The sequence below is a fragment of the Oryzias latipes genome, chromosome 19 (assembly GCF_002234675.1).
Source record: "Oryzias latipes chromosome 19, ASM223467v1".
In the NCBI taxonomy this organism is placed as follows: domain Eukaryota; kingdom Metazoa; phylum Chordata; class Actinopteri; order Beloniformes; family Adrianichthyidae; genus Oryzias; species Oryzias latipes.
This window is the reverse complement of record NC_019877.2, coordinates 22,157,263-22,178,825: the sequence shown is the minus strand read 5'-3', so window position 1 is coordinate 22,178,825 and position 21,563 is coordinate 22,157,263. Positions and strand designations below refer to the sequence as shown.

General features: G+C 42.8%; 1 protein-coding gene across 1 annotated transcript; it reads left to right on the top strand.

Moving 5' to 3' along the window:
- The first annotated feature begins 7,645 nt into the window (after positions 1 to 7,645).
- On the top strand, positions 7,646 to 15,573 carry LOC101163443 (probable G-protein coupled receptor 142). The gene is made up of 3 exons (XM_011488519.3): positions 7,646 to 7,839; positions 13,211 to 13,366; positions 13,907 to 15,573. The coding sequence occupies exons 2-3, from the start codon at positions 13,228 to 13,230 to the stop codon at positions 14,845 to 14,847; spliced, it is 1,080 nt and encodes a 359-aa protein (XP_011486821.1). The 5' UTR covers positions 7,646 to 7,839; positions 13,211 to 13,227; the 3' UTR covers positions 14,848 to 15,573.
- Positions 15,574 to 21,563: the final 5,990 nt, after the last annotated feature.

Sequence of the window (21,563 nt, the reverse complement as noted above, 5' to 3'; positions counted from 1 at the left end):
CAACCTGCAGTGATGTGCTGGATTGTTTCAGCCGCCTCTTTGCACAGCCTACACCTTGGGTCTTGTCTGGTGTGGTAGATCTACACCTAGGGTCTTGTCTGGTGTGGTGGATCTGATCCTCTATTTCTCTGGGGCTCAGGGCTTGGTCCTGAGCTGCCAGGATGAGCGCTTCCGTGCTGTCCTGTGGGCCAGCCCTTTCTAGCCATTGGTAGGACTTCTTGATATCAGCCACTTCAGTTATGGTCCGTTGGTACATCCCATGCAGGGGTTTGTCCTCCCATGACGACGAACCTACCAACCTACCCATCTACCTACCTACCTACAAGTTTGTTTTTATGGCCAGAATAGTTGAAAAAGAAGACACTCGTTTTGCTTTTACGTATTCAAACTCTTAACATGTGAAAAAGGATGACGTGTTTGAATGGAAAAGGGGATTTATTGCCAAATGGAATTTCTGCAATAAGTAATTGAGGCACCAACCCTGATGAGTTTGAGCTGGAAGAGGAGGATCAGTTTCCACACACACTGTGCTGCCGAAGTCTGAAGCTGCAGGCTGAGCCGCCTCGTCTGCAGAGAGGCTAAAGCTCAGGATGAGTGATATGTAAAAATGTTTCCAACTAAATGGCCTGAAAAGAAACTCGCAGGAAAGCCGGACACAGAGGCAGACAGCCCAGTCTGAAATCTCCAGAAATTGTAATCCAACACATTAAAACCTTTTTCTTTTGTCCATATGACAAAAAAATGCTTTCCCAGTTAATTTTTATTAATTTTAAGAGGAGTTGATTAAATAGAACATGAGTTCATTGGACTTAAGTAATGTGTTTTTTATAATACTGACTTTTTCAATAAAGTATTTGTTTCTATATATACACTGTTGTGCATTTTAAAAGTAGTGTTAAAAACTTAACGCAAACAGTTCTTTCTCAAACAACAGACTCTTTTTCTACCCAAGACCACAAAATAGCTTCTATATACAATATATTCTAATACGGTGTAGTGGAGACATTGCATCCATTTAAAGTAGTTTCTATACATTAAATGTACTACATAAGAGTAAATCCCATCAATGTCTTACAGTAGGCTACAGCCCAATGATAGAAAACTTTATGAGACAGAAAAACGTTTGGAGCTGCTGCACCTGCCACCTGCATTTACCTGATTGAAATCTAGATTATGCTGACAAGATTAACAAAGACACTATCCTGTCTGCATCTGAGCGAACCATGGCAACGAAGGCGAAGACGGAGCAAGTCTGGAGGAGTAAGCCAAAAATAAAATCCAATTTTCACAGTTTACTCCGAAAGTCAACACAGCTGATTAACAAAATACATTAACTCTGGATGGACAAAGACAAAATGTTTGTTGTTAGAAACCAAACAAAAAAATCACGTTAATGTCATAGTTTTCAGGCGAGACAGACCCAGACGCTGAAACCCAGAATGATCACACAGGTGAGTGGCTTGGTAAGTAATATTTAATCTCAATCGAGATAACAAGATTGTTTTTGGCAGGCTGGCGATCCGGACAGGAGCAAGGCTCGCGACGTGGCTGGAGGTAATACCGCGGCGGACCGGTTCCAAGGTTCGCTGAAGCAGCAGGTGAGTAGCAGATGACTTCCACACGGGTGACCTTCGTTTTGGTGAATCCTGAGGCAAGGAGGTACAAGGTTGGTTTGAGGCAAGGCAAGGCAAGGCAAGGCAAGGCAAGGCAAGGCAAGGCAAGGCAAGGCAAGGCAAGGCAAGGCAAGGCAAGGCAAGGCAAGGCAAGGCAAGGCAAGGCAAGAGCAAACGAGACATGAACAGACTCAACCAGGCGTAGTCACCATAAGGGGTAACGAACTGGCGTTGAATGGTGGAGCTGGGTCTCCTTAAGAGCAGCAGGGTTGATGAGGGTTTGAATTGCTCACAGCTGGTGGAGTCAGGAGCAGAGCAGAGGAGAGGGGGCGGGGCTGACAGAGGTACCATGACAGTTAATTAAGATACTGATGTTAATATGAAAATCTTAAAGGAGTTAACAGAGCATGAAAAATATCTCTAGCATTGTTTTGTAGAAGCAATTGCTGCTTCATACACCTGTCCAACTGCTCATTAAAAAGCCTATATCACGCTTTTCTTAAGCATGATATGTTATATCCATAAATTCATTCATTCATCCGGGGCCACAGGGCAGCTAGAGCCACAATCACACACCCATGCACACTTACACCTGGGGAAATTTAGAGTCACCAATGAACCAATGAAGCATCTTTTGGACGGTGGGAGGAAAAACCCACGCGTGCACAGGGAGAACATGCAAACTCCACACAGAAAGGTCCCCTATTGGTGTTCTGGTTCTGGTCACCGATTATTCTTATGGTTCAGGTCCCCCATCGGTGTTCTGGTTCTGGTCCCCCATCTGTGTTCTGGTTCAGGTCCCCCATTTGTGTTCTGGTTCTGGTCCCCCAGCCAGGACTTGAACCGGGGGCCTTCTTGCTGTGAGGCCATAGCGCTAAAATATAACTTATTTTTCAGATCATTTTCCGACCCGGAAGTTAGACAACTCAAACTCTGAGGCTCCGCCTTTCTCTCCACCTTTCTCTCCGCCCATTTCATGACATCATCCAAGAGTTGGCCTTAGCAGCGTTTCAGCATTTCTCCCTGAAAAACAAACATCTGAACTTTTGCAAAGATTGTGGATATAAAATGAAAGTGTTTAGCAGTCAGCAACTTTTACTTTGTCAACAAACACCTGTTTTTCTCATCTGGATCAGGATGTTTTGGTGCTAAAGCTGCGTGTTTATTCTGGGATGTCTCGTCACATTTGAGACCTTGTTGTTTGCTAATTCCTCATTGCATTTTATTCATACTGGTAAAGTTGTTGAAAGCAAACAAATTTGCCCAGGTGCCATAAAATGTACTGATTTCTTCAGGAACTTCAATTTTCGCCAAATTCTCCATTGTTGTCCTGCTGGGGACGGAACTAGAGGGCTGCATTGGGATTGGGTCCCGCCGGGTCCCGCGGGACCCAACCCAAATCTCGCGGGATTGGGCGGTTTGAATTGTGCTGCGGGCGGGAGCGGGCGGCTAAAAAAAAACCTGCGGGACCAGTGCTGCCATGAATATCTCATGAATATATATTAGTGGACTACGTTAGGCTGTGCAGCTGTTGGATTCTTATGTACTGAAGCTCCATGAAGGCACCAGGTAGAGACGCCCAATGGCCACTGTCATCTAACCTGTTGTTGGGGGTGTGCAACGCCCCGCCCCGCGCAGACAGACGCGCTTCAGGCCGTCTGTGTGCGCGCGCACACACCAGCACTTTTAACCGAACAGGATTTGTGAAAATATATTTAATAAATAAGTTGCAAATTACACAAAAGAGGAATGCATGAAAAGATGAGACTGGAGGAGGGACACGAATCTCTTTAATAATATCAATACAAATACGTGTTTTTTTCCTGCGGGACGGGAGACAATACAAAATCAATGCATCTCTATTACTGTGCAGGACTAAATTCTATGAGTTTTGCGGGTGTGGGCGGGAGTGGACATACATATTGCGGGAGCGGGCGGGAGTGTAACGCATACCATGCGGGAGCGGGCGGGATTGGTCAGAAATTCAGCGGGCGAAGGCGGGAGCGGGATGAAGAAAATAGTCCCGCGCAGGGCTCTAGTCGGAACATTGTTGGGATTATACGCTGGTGGCAGTCGTGGCCATAATGTTCACAGCCGCAGACACGCCCCCTCCGCGTGTTCACCGCTGCAGACACGCCACCTCCCCGCGCTCACTCTCTTCCATCTGCCCGCTCGCCCATCTCGATGTTGTTAAAGGCGCCACGACAATCTTAGAACTTCGTAGTTATTCTATCAAACCACAGAGAGCCTTAGTACAGGGAGAAAAGAGCTGCAGGTTGCCGACTCTTTGTTTAGCCGATCACCGCTAGCTCCACAGAGAAAGTGGGTGTTTCTGTTAGCCTTGGGCGGGGCTGGTATTGCAGACTCTCTCCGGAAGGGGCTGTTCTTCACTTTGTGATCTCACAATATGAGAACACACTCGGTTTTGTTTATTGGAAGGGGCTGTTGCTAAGAGAGCAGGTTTTGATAGGAATACTCAGAAATGCATGAACAGATAAAAATACCACTCTAGGTTTTTCATTTCTAATGATTTACCATTTTAATACACTTAAAAGCTCCAAAAAGGCAATTTTGCAATATATTGGTCCCTTTTAATGCAAATTTCTAATCAGCCAATCAATTAGCAGCAACTTGATGCTACTTCCAGCATGATAAGGCGCCATGTCCTAAAGCGGGAATCATCTCAGACTGGTTTATAGAACATGACAATGAGTTCTCTGGACTCAAACGGCCTCCACACGGAGATGGTACACTGTGGTCAGAAAGGGATGGACATGGTCAGCAACAATACTCTGGTAGGCTGTGGAGTTGGAACCATGCCCCACACCATGACACCACTACCACCAGCCTGAACCGTTGATACAAGACAGGATGCTGCTTTCATGTTGTTGAGGTCAAATTCTGACCCCTCCATCTGAATGTGGCAGCAGAAATGGAGACTCAGAAATGGAGACAACATTTTTCTATCTTCTACGGTCCAAGTTTAGTGAGTCTGTGTCAATTGTAGCCTCGGTTTCCTGTTCTTAGCTGACAGCAGTGGTGCTTATCAAACACATGACATCCAACATGCAATCTTTCTTGACCACTGTTTCTAGTGTATCTGCAGTGTCCAGTTGGTGTTCATGTTGGTGCTTCCTGTGCCATGGCTGGGATTTTTGGGTGCATGCATTCATGACTCCTGAGCTGTACAGATGTAATAATGATCAACAAACTGGTTGTTACTCAGGTCTGATTTCTTTTTGCAGGATTTTTATGGTTTACGTTCTTTGGTTTGGTCTGAAATGACATTTTAAAAGACACACATTGCTAACAGAGCAAAATAATGTGGAATTTTTGGTGTTTTAAAAGTAGAAGAAAGGCCCACAGCTGTCATTAGTTCTGAATTTGAAAGTTAAATGCTGGATCAACATCTGTAACTGCCTTGAAGACAGAGTTGGTGGATCTTTGTGGGTGTTTTTTGTCCATAAATGGTCAATTTCACCAAATCAGCATGACAAATCTTAAACCATTGCTTTGCTTCAGAATGATAGGGTCGCCTCTCCATCATCAGCTGCTGTGTTCATTATGGTCTGCACTGACCCCACTGCAGGGCATTTTCTGAGTATGTGAGATAAACACAGCATGATATGCATCTGCAGGATGGGGCAGCCATGTTGGGTCAAAGCGAACTCACGTAGGGATCAGGTTTTCGGAGGGTCTGTCCACACACTGCAGACAAATTAGGTGGTTGGATCTGCTCGCTTAGTGCTCTGTTTGCTTTGGAGCTCTGCTACCGTCAACAGTTTGAACGGGTGAGACGTGCTTTCTCAGAGGGGTTAGTTCAATTAAGGAGACATTGATAGAGGACAGAGGGCATTTCCTTGTATGTAATTGTGTTAGTTTCAAATGCTGTTAAGAATACATACATGACATTAGAAGGTGAAGGCTTTGATTCTGAGAAGAAAGGGAACAAGATGTAGAATCTTGAATATTTGAAATGTTTTTTTCTTATCCCCCTCAGTTTTTAAGTTGTGTGATGAAATAGGGATTTTGTGCAAATATACCACTAAGCTGTCCAGATAATGTGTTTTTAACTGTGTGTGATGTTTTATTCACAAACGTGCTTTTGTCTCTCTTCACATGGAAATTATTCAGTCAGACTGTCTAAATTTTTTAAGCATTTCAGCTCAAATGAAGGAGGAACAAACTGAGGGGATGTAGGAACTTCAAGATCAAACTGATATGAACCACAAAGAAAAGTTTCTGTGTGTCGGTGTGTGGCACTAAACTTTGGAACGGGTTCAGTAATGAGCTCAAACAATGTTCAAATATCCAAATATTCCAGAAAATGTAGAAAGAAACCCTGAATTCATATTAAGATAAAAGGAGTTAAAGATCAACAGGTGTTTCAATAATTCCGAAAATGTGTGTGAATTTGATTGTGGTGAAATAATCAAAGCTCTTTCAATTACAATCAATGAGTTTTACATTGCAATGTACAATAATGATTACTGAAATGTTTAAATTACAATCAATAATCTAAAGATTGTCATTACGGGTTGAATGTGATCATGTGTTTAATTATCAATGATTATTACACAACGGTTACCGTCACTGTTTGCTGAAATCAAGAATGAATGTATTCTGAAGATAATCAATCATTAATAAGGACTGGGTTTGGTAACTTGAGAAGAATCTATCGGATCAGAACCGATTACTATCAAAGGAATCTACCTCAGTATTGGTGGGATTATATAAACTCACTTCTTCCCGCTCTTTTTTAAGCAATAAATCTTGACTTAAGTTAATGATCACTATATTTAATTAAGAAAATGTGATTAAGTGTTTTTTTGTTTTGTTTTCTGTTTTGTTTTTTTCATCTTTATGTATTTCATCGTTTCTGTAATGAGTTTAATAAATTTGTGTGATTTTTTAATTGTTTTGACTTCAATTAATACTTTGGAAAAAATCAATCAATTAATCAAATTAAAGTTTAAAGACACACAGCATAAGAATAACATTTTAAGTCTCAGCAGAAGCAAAGAGGTCAGACGTGAATTCCTGAAACAACTTTGTTTTTCCATTTGAAAATAGGTTTTGTTGAGTGACAAAGACAATAAAAAGATATCTGGTTTCTGATTATTAACTGGTTGAAGCAAACTATAACTGCAAACCGAGCAGCTTGAACATCCGTCCATTTCAGAACCAGCTGAATCCTTTTCTGGGTCACGGGCTGCTGGAGCCTATCCAGCTACTGGTGGGGAGGTGCACCCTGGACAAGTCGCTGGTGTGTTGCACACATCCCAGCTGTCTTCTCGCTATGGAACAAAAGAGTGCTAACCTCCTTGATACCTGCAGCCCCAGCTTCACCATATTTACATAAACAAATATGCACAGGAAGAAACTGGACCAAGCTCAACCTGACACCATGGGGAGGGACAGTCCACCAAAGGGTCCACTCACCTGTCAATCATAAAACCCCTCTCTCAGTTCAAAAAGACAGAAAACATTTAAAAAGATTCTCTTTTTGTTTTGAGTGTAGTTTGGTTATTAAAAGCATTTCTCGTCATCAATAGCTATGGACATTTTCTGTTTTTTTATTATCCATAATTATGTAATATGTAATTCTCAATTGACAATTACATTTTCAATTTGAAAATGCATTTTGCAATTTAGAATTCAATATGAAAAATTACATTTCAATTATAAAAATGTAAAAATACTGTTTTAAATAAAAGCAAAGTCAACTGTCACAGGTTTTGGGTGCCATGATTCTGATGAAATAACATTTTGTAGTGTTGTCTCTTAAGAACTGCATGTTACTTTGAATTATGGGTAAAGAAAGGCTTCCATGGGCAGCTTTGACTGTATTTTTGTCACTTTTCCAGTGAAACCGAAACCTGGATTAGCTCTTTCTTAAGGAGACTGGACAGCTTTTGATCCTCCTGTCAGCTGAAATGTTTTTGTTAATCATTTTTCCTTTCACTCTCTCCGTTTCATTTTGTTTCTTCCCTCCTTCACAACAGTCTCCTCCTTTTCCCTCCCTTCTTTTTGCTCTCCTCTGCCTCCCCTCTCTCCTCTCCCCGGCTCAGTCGTTGCAGGGATGTGCTGGCTGCCTGGACTCCTCTGCTCCTCCTCTCTGTGCTCCTCGTCTCCTCAGCGGGCATCCGGCAGGGACTCTGCAGGAGTCTCTGGGGGAACCACCTTCGAAAGGCCGGACTGTGATCCTGTGAAACTGGAGGTGAAGGTAAGGCATCCGAATTCAGGAGAAACAAGACAAAAGAGGAGAAGTTTGTTGGTGCTGTTCCTGCAGTCGAGCCTCACTGGCTCCACATGCTGCTACACGTGAAGCTGCAGGCGTTTGGAGAAGCAGGTCTGGATTGTTTCACCCACCATTTCTACTTTGGGATGCTCTAAATTAGTTTGATTTACTTGCATCGTGATTCTTCTGAAAGTAGACAAACGTCCCCACACCCTCGTGGATTTGTTGGATTCAGTCCTTCCAACAGTCCTGATCAGAGATTAGAGCTTCGGCCTCTGGCAGACTCTGAGCGGCACCAACAATTCAAACCAGAATCCTGTTTTCCTCGGGAAAACTCAAACTTATCTCAAAAAGGCTGAAAACATCTTTCATGCCGTCGGCTGAAACGTTGACATGTCAGCTGTGCGGTTGAGTCCCGGCGCCGTTGTCTCGGGCGCTGCGTCTCTTTGTAAATAATTGAGAGGAGCACAAACTCAACTTCCTTCTTCTCACCGAGAGGCAGGAGAAAAACAACACAAAGCACGACAGAATGTCTTCTATTTTGAATGGAGGAGGCAGTTTGTGTTTCTTTTTGTGATTCCCTCAGACGCCTTTAGGCCGTGTCCCAAAGCTGCTACGGACACTTTGCTCAGATGAAAACTGGTCATACATGAGGAAAAAGTGAGAAAACCTGTGGTTTTTACGTGTTATAAAAGTTATACATCGGTGGTTCATGCGTGAAAAGTCGGTTAGACATGTGTGGAACGGTTGTGGAAAGACACAAATTTGTGTATGTATCTCACAGAAAAATCACACACAATTGCACAAGATTTAAGTAATAATTATGCATAAACTATGTAAAATACATGTAAACTGCGTAATTCTCAACCGACTAAAAACTTGGAGCAGCTCAAAACTGAATTCACGTAAAGACCCGTCGGCTGAAACCCTCGCCGGACATCAGTGCACATCACCGAACGCAAGAAACACGAATGAATGACGAAGATCACGCATGGATGACCAAAGACCGACATGTCATACGTGGAAAATGCACAGGTTGTGCGTAGTGGCTGTGTGACACTGTGACATTTCCTGAGTGGGAACATTTTCAGATCCAAAGAGCAGCTTTCACAGGACTGGAAGTGTGCTGAGGCTGCAGGTCGGCGCTGCAGAACCACAAAGGTCAGAGTGAAACGCGTGCTGGAACTCGCTGGAGTGCCGGTCCCTTCTGTCACCTTCAGCTAAAAGCCTCACAGCTCTTATTCGTGATGATTATCTGTCCCTGTTCGTCCTGAGAGCGCGATCCTTCCTAAAGAAGACACTGGGGGTTCTCAAGCTTTATCCTGAAGAGTCTTCATGCGCATTTTACCAGAGTGATATCCCGACATGTGAGCTTCGGAAAATAGGGAAAACCCAATAATCCCCATAGTTCCTCTTGGTTTCTCCTCATTGGGGAAACAGATTAGGAGCTTTACTGTACTGTGGTCAGCATGCATGTCAAAACATTCAAGTTGCTCTGGGATACATGTTACTCCACGTGCAGCTGTTTGTTTGACTTTTATCAAAAAGGTTTTCAGATCACACAGGTAAACGGGAACAAAAGAATGAGGAAAATGTGGATATTGGATTTCATTTGTGCCTCAGCAGCTACACACTGATGGACTCTGTCCAAGGTCAAAGACTGCAGGCATGAACGCATCCCAGTGTCCTACACCTCCTATGGGAGCAGCAAACCTATTAATACTGGATAGGGCATCTTATATCACACAAGCCACGTCCTTACATAACAAAGAGTGAAAGCCGAGAAAGCTTTCATTGATCAACACAGCTCCTAAAACACACGGCGGGATGACTTCAAGCCACAATTCTAACATTTAAAGCCTGGATTTAAGCTTCCCTGCAGGCTCAGTGTTAAGCTTTTCTTCCAAACACTCAGATAAATCAAAGTTTTTAGTCCTCGAAATCCTTTTCAAACATAGTTGACAATCATCTTGAGTAAAGGTATTTTACTCTCGGATGGATCAAACGGTTGGGAGAAAATCTGACTTGAGAAGTCGCTCTTTTACTTTTCAACCAAATCGGCATTTCTTTCACTCTATTGTAAAATGGAGTGAAAGACCTGAATGGACGCTCATTTTTCCAAACGCATTGAATCAAACAACACTGTACCCCAGCATCTATGTAAACTCCACGTTTCTTAAGGCTCAAATTTTATCAGTTGTGGGCATCAATTCATTGATATAATGAGGGAGTTATGTAGATTCCTGTAAATTCACATGTTGCCCTGCAGTTTTAGTGTCTATTATTGTGACAAATTGTTCTTGCTCAGTGAGATTCTCATAGCGGCCAACATCAGAACTTTTTCAGTAGCATCTGCTTCAAACTGTTGCACGTGTTCTATCCGGCTGTGGTGGCGAGCGCCTGCTGGTCCAGTAAGAGGATATCCATCAAGTAAATGTTTTGAACGTATGACAGGGGGGTCAGCGGGCAACACATGATTTAATTGAGGCATCTGATTGGTCAGTTTAGAACCCGAATAACTTGAACTAGAGAAAAATTATCATTAAAAAAAGAGGATTATCAAGGAGATGTTAAAAAAAATCTGATTCAGACTGGTTCTTCTGACCAATAGAATGACTGAGTAACATCTGTCTGTTTATCCAGAGAAGTCTAGGGGATTTTGGCTTCTTAGAGCCACTTCCTGTTTGAAACGCTAGAGGGAGGAGTCACTTAGTCCAGTTCTTTTATACAGTCACTGGTTCAGAAGCTGGATACTACTACAGTCTTTTGTCCTCAAGCTATTGGACAATACAACTCTATCTTTCGATCAGTCAATCCGTCTATCTATCTATCTATCTATCTATCTATCTATCTATCTATCTATCTATCTATCTATCTATCTATCTATCTATCTATCTATCTATCTATCTATCTATCTATCTATCTATCTATCTATCTATCTATCTATGTGTTTTAATGAATGTGCTCTTGGAGAGAAAACTTCTGCACTTTTACTGGGAGTTACAGTGGAGTGAGTGAGTGAGTGAGTGAGTGAGTGAGTGAGTGAGTGAGTGAGTGAGTGAGTGAGTGAGTGAGTGAGTGAGTGAGTGAGTGAGTGAGTGAGTGAGTGAGTGAGTGAGTGAGTGAGTGAGTGAGTGAGTGAGTGAGTGACTGAGTGAGTGACTGAGTGAGTGAGTGAGTGAGTGAGGGAGCGAGGGAGGGAGTGACTGGCAACCGGTGCAGGGTGTATCATACCTCCACACAACAGTAGCTGGGACAGACTCTGGCAACTGCGACCCCAAGAAGGGTTAAACCAGGTCCCTTACCAGTTAGTATAGTAGTATTTCAATATCAAAATGTACAAAGTATTAAAATAAAGAACAAGGATAAAAGTAGGACATGAGGATACACCAGACAACATTACAGTGACATCTAAAGAGGAACACAAACAGTGAATGCAGGACTAAACCACAAATAACACTGTTCTAAGTATTCTGATACATGCTGCCTCCTTTCTTTAGTGACATTTAAAGAAAGCCAGGAAGCACCAAATGCCGGAATTTGAAGGCATGTTTTAGTAGGAAGCCATTACCATGGACTCCTATGTTAAGAAAATGAACAAAAACCAGCTGATGGACAGCCTAGTCTGGTGTCCGTAGGCTTCAGTGATTGAAATGGACTCAGCAGCAACGTGACAGAGCATTTAAGTCTTCAGGAAAGAAGATCTTACAAGGAAAAATGGAAAAGCGTTGTTTTTTTGCCTAAAAAATGTACTTATCTCCGATGAAAACTGTTATGTATCTAAAATAGGAAACATCTCTGCTGGTTGAGGCAGGGGGCGCTTGCTGTAGTCTAGATTTACACAGTGGACCTGATGCACCATTTGGTCATTAACCTTTGAAAAGCCTTTTCAATCCAGTTCTTTCTACAGGTTTATGGCTTTAAGGGAAATTAGAGCAGCCAAGCAGCGTCTTTCGTGACGCTCCTCACCTTTACGATCACATTCCAGCTATGGGCTGTAAAATATTCCAGGTAGATTGAGCAGAAACTGTGTTTTGGTCCTTTACAATAGCTGTAATTAGACATGACTCACTGCTCGTGGTGATTGCCCGGCTCAGATCAGGATGTTTTTTTGTGAATGTGGTTATTGTTGGCCTGTGATGATGTTCATGCTGGTGCACTTCCACAAATGGTTGGTGGTTGTAAGCTGAGGCGATACCCTGTTCAAATATAGCCTCATTGATGAGTGATGTTAGTAAGGCAAGCAGGTAACAGAGGGAGGAAAACAGAAACACGGCACACATGACCAAAGGTGAAACTGGGAAGATGGGAGGGAAATGGAAGGGTGACGGGGTCACCAGCCCATCTGTTGTTGTCAACCTGCAGTGTATTGACTGAGCCCAAAACGCATTAACTGATTTATGGTTTCCTTTGTTTATCTATGAGACTGTCTGGCTGAGCAAACATCGTCTTCAGGGCTGTGCAGCAGCACATGCTGTGGTGGCACTTGACTGTTTGTTTACCCCTGGTGCCATGGCTGTTTGGTGCCATGCTCATGAAAAAATACCTTCTGATCAAATCTTCGCTCAGCTTGGTGCAGAAAGATTCAGATCCTAATTCAAAAATAGTTTCTGCAGACTTTTAGGAAAAGTCCGATTTTGTATGTTAAATTAACCTGGAAAAGATAATTTTATTTCTTGTTTTCATCTATTCTTTTGTATCAAACACAAACTCAAAATAGAATAAGGGAAAACGACTGAGACATTGTGAGGTTTCTGAATTCGTCCATTATTTGTAATCTTTCTGGACAGACGGAGCTTCTGTTTTACTTAAAGTAAAACTACTTAAGGTTCTGAGTTTTGTCGTCCAAATGCTTTGTTGAATAGTTTAACTCTCTGTTTACACATTAAGAAAATGATGCTTGTTTTAGACTTTACCATCAGCCGCAATAAAAGCATGAGAAGGGCTCAGTGTAAACTAGAAAGAAGGTTTGGAGAAAAAACGGACACTGAGGTTTTGGTCTCAGTGTGTCTTACAGTTTTACTATTAACAAAATGCTATTGAACTTCGTCTTTATCTTAAACCACTTTTCAATTCATGTAAATGTGTTAACAAATCAACTTTAGATTTATAATCGTTAACAGAACACAAAGAAATAAAGTAAAATCTCTTTCTATGGAAGACATTCTGATCTAGATGTATGTGTCTGCAGCTGCAGGAGGCAAACTCTGAATGGAAGAGTCTGATTCAATTATTTCATGAAAAAACGGCCAAAATCAAACCAAAAAAACAGCCTGTTACTGTTTGTAAATGTATTTTACTAAAAACTCTGCCCTTCTACAATTCTGTTCTTTTCCTGTATCCTTATCATCTGTAGAAGGAGGAGCTGAGGACATGATCGACTGGACAAATGCAACGGCGAGCAGCCGCCAGGGACCTGGCCTGCAACCTGCGGAGCTGCAAAAGTCCAAGTGTGTCCTGGGATTCATTCCTGTGATCTACTACAGTGTTTTGCTCTGTGTGGGACTGCCAGGTAAGACGGCTAAGAGGAATAATCACTTCCACACAAAGGTTTAAAGGTTGGTAAGGAAGTGGAATTGAGGTAAAGGACAAAAACCATGAATTTAATTATGATCATCTTATAAAGCTAACCCAGAAAGGAAAAGCGGACTTATCCTCAACATATATGTATAAAGTCTATAAAGCCTGAAAGATGTAGAAAAATTAAAATCCTCCTCCACCTTTACATCAGTTTTCATGTATTTAATAGGGGCATGGGTCTGGGTGTCCCTGTGCCGGTCCCCAGCCCGGAACAAACACAGGGTTGTGTCAGGAAGAATATCCGGCATTAAAATCTCTGCCAAACTGCCTGAGTGACTCACTGAAAGCTGCTTGGCTGTGGCGAGCCCTGAAGGGACGTGCCAAACAGAGAACAACATTGAAATTAATGGAAAATATCAAGAAAAGAAAAACAGGCCAACTAATAAATGTTTGAAATATTTCTTCGAAATGTGCCTGTATGGTTTTAGTATTATGAACACCAACAAAGCTATCCGTGTGTGTCTTGTTTTAGTCAACATCCTCACCGCGGTGGCCTTGTGCAGACTCGCCTCCCGCACCAAGAAAGCTCTCTACTACTACCTCTTGGCGGTGACCGGCTCAGACATCCTGTCACAGCTTTTCATCATCTTTGTGGGATTCCTGCTGGAGACGGCCGTTTTCCACCGCGACGTTCCAGCAGCGCTGCTCCAATCAGTCAGTGCGGCAGAGTTTGCCGCCAACCACGCCTCCATCTGGTCCACCGTACCGCTCACCGTGGACCGCTATGTGGCGCTGTGCCACCCTCTCCTGCATCGACAGATCAGCTACCCGGCACGGGCCCGGAGGATCATCGCGTCGGTGCTGGCGCTGGCGCTGGCGTCCGGCGTGCCTTTCTTCTGGTGGTCAGACATGTGGAGGAACAGCCATCCGCCCACGGCGCTGGACTCTGTTCTCATATGGACTCACGTCACCATCATCTACTTCCTGCCCTGCAGCATTTTCTTCGTGCTGAACTCCTTGATCATTCACACGCTGAGGGTGAGGAAGAGGCGGCAGCCCTGTCAGAAGGGCCACAGGCCCGCGCAGCGCCTCGGGAAAACCACGGCCATGCTGCTGGCTATCACCTCTGTGTTCTCCGTTCTCTGGGCGCCCAGAACGGCCGTGGTCATCTACCACCTGTATGTGTCCTCAGTTCACAGCGACTGGCGTGTCCATCTGGCCTACGACCTGTCCAACATGCTGGCCATGCTCAACACCGCCGTCAACTTCTTCCTCTATTGTTTCGTCAGCAAACCCTTCCGTAACGTGGTGCGGGATGTGGTGCTCCTCCGGAGGTGGTCGCTGTACTCTGGCCCTCGCCAACACCAGAGCCCCAACAACAACTCTATATCCTCCCTTTACAGTGGGAACAACAAGCGCTCACAGAGAGACTCCACCCCCTTATCACCTCACAGGGCAAGAAAGCCGTCGTGACCCCCCGCCCCTCCCCTCTAATCAAAAACACCCGTCGTCCCACGGTCCCGGTGCACTTGGAACCCCAGGGACGCTCTCTGCGTTCCAGCCGTGACCGTGGACAGAAGCCAGTAAGCCCTGGAGCTGAGGACTCCGGCCTGTTTGGGGTTTTTGGTCCATGTAAATCACAGCACATATTTATTTTTCTCTAAAAAGAATTAGATCAAATAAAGGAAGGCATTTCCCTTCTTTATACATGCCAATACTGTGGTTTTCTTATGTTGTTTGGGAGTGAAGGTCAAAATCTGTTTAGCTTCTGTTGGATGGTGAAAATTCCTCTCTGATGTTTCTGTGAGGCTATCGTCTGCCTCTGCCTTAATGTGCTTTTGTTGGGTTAGAGTTGATATGAGTGAAAAGGCTTTAACTAACTGGTTAGTTAAATGGACCAAAACGCGTCCCACCTCCCTGCCTGAGGAGAGTCTTATCTAAATCGTCAGTCTCAGCGCCAAAACCCGCAGCCGCCACAGCAAACGCATGTTTGTCTGACGCTGAGAGGGAGACGGATTTAAGGGCAAAGCCGGCCAAAAACAGCCCTTCCAACAGTGATCTACACAAACAACCAGTGCAACATGCGCACGGCGTCATGCATGCATGAGCATGTGCATGTGCATGCACTGAGCGCTGCGCCGGTACATTTCCATCTCAGCTCAGTGAGAAATCACTGATGCCTGATGAAAAGCCGCCTGCTGCACCTGCATGAGGATGGAGTCCGTTTGAACAGCTTCAACCCTGCAGGAACTACTAAAACCTTCAGGCTGAAACATGAGTCGTTACCGTTTTAGATGCCAGCTGTGTAACCCTTTTCCTTTTTCTTAGTTTAAAAATAATAAAGAGTCAAACAAATCAAAGTTAATGTTCAAGTTTGACTTTCAGGAAACTATTTTTACCTAAAGTTTGGCTTTAGACAGTTTACTTTGTTGCTTCTAAAATACAATCCCAAAGGTTCTGTTTCTTTCGTATTGTTGTAGTTTTTACGGTCTGACCCACCCCCAGAATGCCAGAAACGCCTCTGTTTGAGGCTATATCAAAATGTCTTGATACTTCAAGGAAAAACTGTGATTTCATTTATCAAAGCAGAGAGAAAAAGGTTTCATATACCGGGTCAGGGCGACCCACCCCCCTGCATAGATAAATACTAGGTTGTATTAATTTTAATATGCTAAAAATGTAGATTTTCTACTATTGTTATTTTTATTACCATCTGCTTTCTGTACCATAGTACATGCAACTTCCTATTAACATGTTTGAATTAAATTGAATAACAATTAGTAGTTACAGTCAGGACCATAAATATTTGGACAGAGACACATTCTTTGTCATTTAGTTTCTGTACATTACCACAGTGAATTTTAAATAAAACAACTCAGATGCCATTGAAGTGCAGACTTTCAGCTTTTATTCCATGGGTTGAACAAAAAGATTGCATAAAAATGTGGAAAACTAAAGCATTTTTTAAACACAATCCCTTCATTTCATGGGCTCTTAATTAATTGGACAATTGACTTCTGTGCTTTTGCATGGGCAGGTTGGGCAATTCCCTTGTTATGTCATTATGAGTGAAGCAAATAAAAGGCCTGGCGTTGATTATAGGACTCGTGCTTGCATTTTGAAGATTTTGCTGTGAACAGACAACATGCGGTCAAAGGAGCTCTCCATGCAGGTGAAAGGAGCCATCATTAAGCTGAGAAAACAGAAAAAAACCAGAAACTGCTACGGTAGTAGGAGTGGCTAAATCAACAGTGTGGTCCATCCTGAGAAAGAAAGAAAGCTCTGGTGAACTCAGCAACGCAAAAAGACCTGGACGTCCACGGAAGACAACAGTGGTGGATGATGGCAGAATCATTTCCATGGTGAAGAGGAACCCGTTCACAACAGCCAACCAAGTGAACAACAGTCTCCAGAGCATTCAGAAGGAGAAAACCCAGCATCTGCTGATGTCCATGAGTTCAAGACTTCAGGCTGTCATTGCCAACAAAGGCTTTTCAACCAGATATTAGTAATGACCATTTTGTTTTCAGTTATTTCATTTGTCCAATTACTTCCGAGCCAATGAAATGAAGGGATTGTGTTTAAAAAATGCTTTAGTTTTTCACATTTTTATGCAATCTTTTTGTTCAACCCATGGAATAAAAGCTGAAAGTCTGCACTTCAGTGGTACGACGGAGTTTTAGGGCCACCAAAAAAAAAAAAAGTAAAATTACGAGATTTTATCTTGTAAATTTAGGAGATAAAAACTCGTAAATTTGAGAGTTTTTATCTCATAAATCAACGACTTAAAATCTCGTAAATTTGAGAGAAAAAGGTCATATATTAAGGATGAAACGTCCCGTTTCATCATTAAACAACAAAGATGAATTAAAATAGTCTGTTATATTAGCATTAGAACGTTGAAAATGCCAGAAAGTGTTCCTCCTCCTCAGACGGAAGCATCACACAAACGTAGAGATCTTGTCTTTGGTGGAGGAAGAAAGGATTCAAGTGGAAAGCTGCAGGGATACCGATGGCTTTGGCTTCAGGCTGCAGAGATCCTGCAAACCAACCATCAATAAATAAAACTTTAACAAATTGTAAATCAAACTAATGAGCTTCCAAACATTTGGAACGTTATCAATAAACATTCAGCTCACCTGTTCAACTGAGTTTAGTCGGTCTGCTCTGCTGCTGCGTGGCGTTCACCTGCTGCTCTCTATGCTCACTTCCACTTTAATCTCTTAAATTTATGAGTTTTTTTCTCGTAAATTCACAAATTTTCATCTCCTAAATTTACGAGACAAAATCTCGTAATTTTACTTTTTTTACTTTTTTTTTTTGGTGGCCCTAATACTCCGTCGTACAGTGGCATCTGAGTTGTTTTATTTAAAATTCATTGTGGTAATGTCTATAAACTAAATAAGAAAGAATGTGTCTCTGTCCAAATATTTATGGTCCTGACTGTAGTCGGCTTCTTGAAGTTAGAAGCTGGGTAAAGTATGGAGCACTGGGGTTTTGTCCTCTATTCTCATCTACTTCTCTCATTCTCTCCTCTATTTATCTATCATTTAGCTCTCCATGCCTCTGGATCCCTCCTTCATGTGGACACCCCTGAGGTTTCTGCTTTTTTTTTTCTGGACCCCCTTAACGGTCTGTACCGCGAAGGAGGGTCTAAGGCCAGGAATGCCCAGTTTAGTTTAGTCTGTTTAGTTTAGCCATCAGCTATTGAATTTTATAACTAATACACTCTAACAAAAGTATTGATACATTGAACCAGCCGTTTCTTTTTTCACATTCGTGACTAGTCAGCATTAGTCATGCTTGGTTTGCGTTAGTACTAGTGGATAATATCAACTTTGACCCCAAAGCAGGTAACCTAGATTTTGTTTGTTACCATGGTAACTCTGTTTTTAACAGAAACTTCTCCAGAGAAAGTTTAGTTCTTTTCAAAGAAACACATGTGCACAATAAACAAATCCATTCATGTCGGAACTAAAGATTTGTTACAATTTACGACATTTTAAATAGAAAATCTTCCCGTCCAATTTTGCTGAATGTCTGATGTAACAACCCGTGAAAACACTGCAGTTTTTGTCACCTCGTCATTTTGGAAACTTTACCGAGCATAAAGGAAATCGGCCGACCTCCACTGCGCCTGACGCTGGACGGGTTCCCAAAATCCATCGGTGTTCAGAGTAAAATACCATACAGCCTTTGTCCAGCTCTGCTGACATTGCAGTAAAACACTGCCCAGTTGACAGAAATCCGTTATAGTGCAGTATGCAACCAGGCAGACTGATGACTGGGTTTCTTGGTTCACAAACCAACAACTAGTAAGTAGAATTTGTAAAAGCAAGTAAGAAATTTCACAGAAAAGTCAAATATGTTTGTGGCAGCAAGTCGAGGCAAAAGGTACAAATGACAGCTTTGTATTTGTATTTTTATCTCACAAAGGGGCAAAAATGAAAAGATGATGTTTCCGTGTAAAAATCAATGAACTGGCTCTGAAACGAGGTTCCTTCTCTGTGTTTGCAGCTAGAAAACAGGAACACAGTGAGCTTGTTCACGCCGGTCCATGCTGAGTTCTGAGAGCCGCTCACAGACGTACATGTGACCCTTTCCTTGGAAGCAGCTCATGCTGCTCAGCAATAACAAGGGGGGGTCCAGCCTGGTGCTGATGTGAGCGCTGGGGGCCCAGGAGATTTATGTGCATGACAACAGAAATCTAATCCAGCTCAAAGATGTTTCTGAACAGACAGAGCTCCAGCTGAAAATGTGGTCAGCAAAGGGGCGGGGCTTCAGACACCACTCAACTCCCCAGACTCCGCCCCATTCAGCACTTCCTGATGCTCAGCGGTGTCATGAAGCAGATCCACAGAAGCTAATGGACACTTAAGGAAGTTGATCTGATTTACATAAAAAAGATCCGTCAGACAATGGATAAGATAAAGCTCTGCGTCTGTGCTTACATGGAAGCAATAGATGATCATTAACGTTGTTTTCACTAAATCTGCTCTAGAATCAACATTTTTATGCATTTCCAGAGGTGTTTGTGCCAAGATGACCACCATCAGAAGAACTGAAACTAATGAAAGACACAAGCAGGAAGGATTGTTGGAGCAGCGGTCCGGGACGGTTCTGCCTGCTAGCTTTAGAGGAATCTTGAGTGTTTTAGTAGAAATACTTTAATAATAATACATGAGTTTAATGATGGTATGATGGACAATTATGGAAGCATTTGTAGCTTTCATGCCTGAATCTGTCAGTAAGTACTTTCAAAAAAGTCCAGCTGATTCCAAATGAAGACACTGAGAGAAGAAAGGATTCAAAAAAACAAATAGATCAAGAATTTAGTGATGCAGAATACAAACTGACTTTGGGAAAACCACCTTAACCTCGTCTGATGAAATGTTGGATCTCAGATTCTTGTTAGAAATCCATGGTTTAGTATTTTCTCTCATCATTTTATAAAAACATTGATGTACAATCAGACTAAGTGATTCATTTACACAAAAGCAAACACATGATGACAAAAGTATCATGTTTAAATTTATGCTCTCACTAGCGTTTTTAAACTATTGTCGTCTCATTCTGCTTCTGGATGATTAAAATAAAACCTCTTTGACATTTTTTATTAAAATTACCTTAATCACCCGTCCATGCATTAGATGAAAAACTGTCTCCATCTGCTGCCATGCGGGTGTTGGGGGGTTGGAGGTTTTAGTTTCAGCCTTTGCATTATTCCCAAATGAGCGTGTCCCGTGGGACACGTGTACATCCTGGAACTTTGAAGATCTGCACTGCAATCCTAAACTGTAGCCACCAACAGTTGGCTAAATGGCAGCTGCTACGCTAGCCATTGTACAGCTTTCCGTGACTGAACCGCAAAAACATCAATAGAAAGTCGCTCCCGTTGATTTACGTGACTTTCAGGAAGCAGCGGCGCTGCTGCACCAAATACTGACAATGCTTTTACCACATATGTGTAGCGTGCAGCAAGTATTCACTGGGAGGTGAACAGTAGTTGCATTCTGAACTGTATGTCCACTTATCCCATAATGCATTGCAGGTCAATGATGTACAGTACTCAGTCTGCATCTACAGGCTTGTGCTGCCACAAACTAGGAAGGGCTCCTGGCTGCACAGCGTCTGCTAGTTTAACATGCATGGATGTCTCTACGTCAGCTTGAATACAGAGCTTTTGGGTTTCCTAAGCCAGCTGTCCCATGTGTGTTTGGGGGCTGCAGACTTAAGCTTTCTTACTAATGGTTCCCAGAGATCTGGATGAGGGACAGAGTGAATGGATCAATCCCAGAACATGCAAGAGGATCTCCACAAATGAGCTTAGGACTGAGCCAGAGGTCAGATGTTCTTGATTTCAATCTGGAATCCGTTAACTGAAGACTAAAACATGAGAGACGTTTAGCTCTCTGAGGCCACTAAGACTTTGATGAAAGAGGATGGACGGCTGGAAGCAGGGCCTCCTCTCAGAGAGGAGCAGATGGAGGGGCTGAGGGGAGACGGTGAAGGAGATCCGCCTCACGGAGGCAAATGAAGCAGGACAAATCAGCCCTTGAGCAACAGGTGTGAAAGTGTGTGGAGCTGTCTTTTAATCATTTACGGATCCCTCACACACCTGGATTCCCGTCAGTTAGTGGCAGCAGGTACAGAAGAAGAAGTGTTGACTGTAAGATCACTGCTGCTTGAGTAAATTACTACAGCAGGCAGCCCCTCTTCAGAGATCAGCAACTGTGTAGCAGCAGAGAAGCCCTGACAGGGAAGAGCTGTGCAAAGAAAGACATCCTCTGTCAGCTGTCTGGGTGAGGAGAGCAGAACCAGAACCAGAACCAGGCATACAGCCCATATCTGCTGTGTCCAACCAAACAGTAGAACAACATGTAACACAAGCAAAACGTTGGAAGACTCAGAAGCAACAAAGACAAACTAAAGAGCTGTAGACGAAGTAAGAGGGAACAGAAACAAAAATACATATAATACAAAAATAGTCTCGACAAAAAGTGGACTAAAGAATTTCCTTTATATAAACAAAAATAAAGTCCATGAGGAGAGTTGGTCATCCCTGCAGTTCCGCAGTGGATTTTCCTAATCTCCTCTGCTGATCACTATGGAGGCTCTCACCTGGGATGGAAACTCAGAAAACTGAATTAACATTTTCTCACTTAAAACAAATTAACAATGTGTGCACA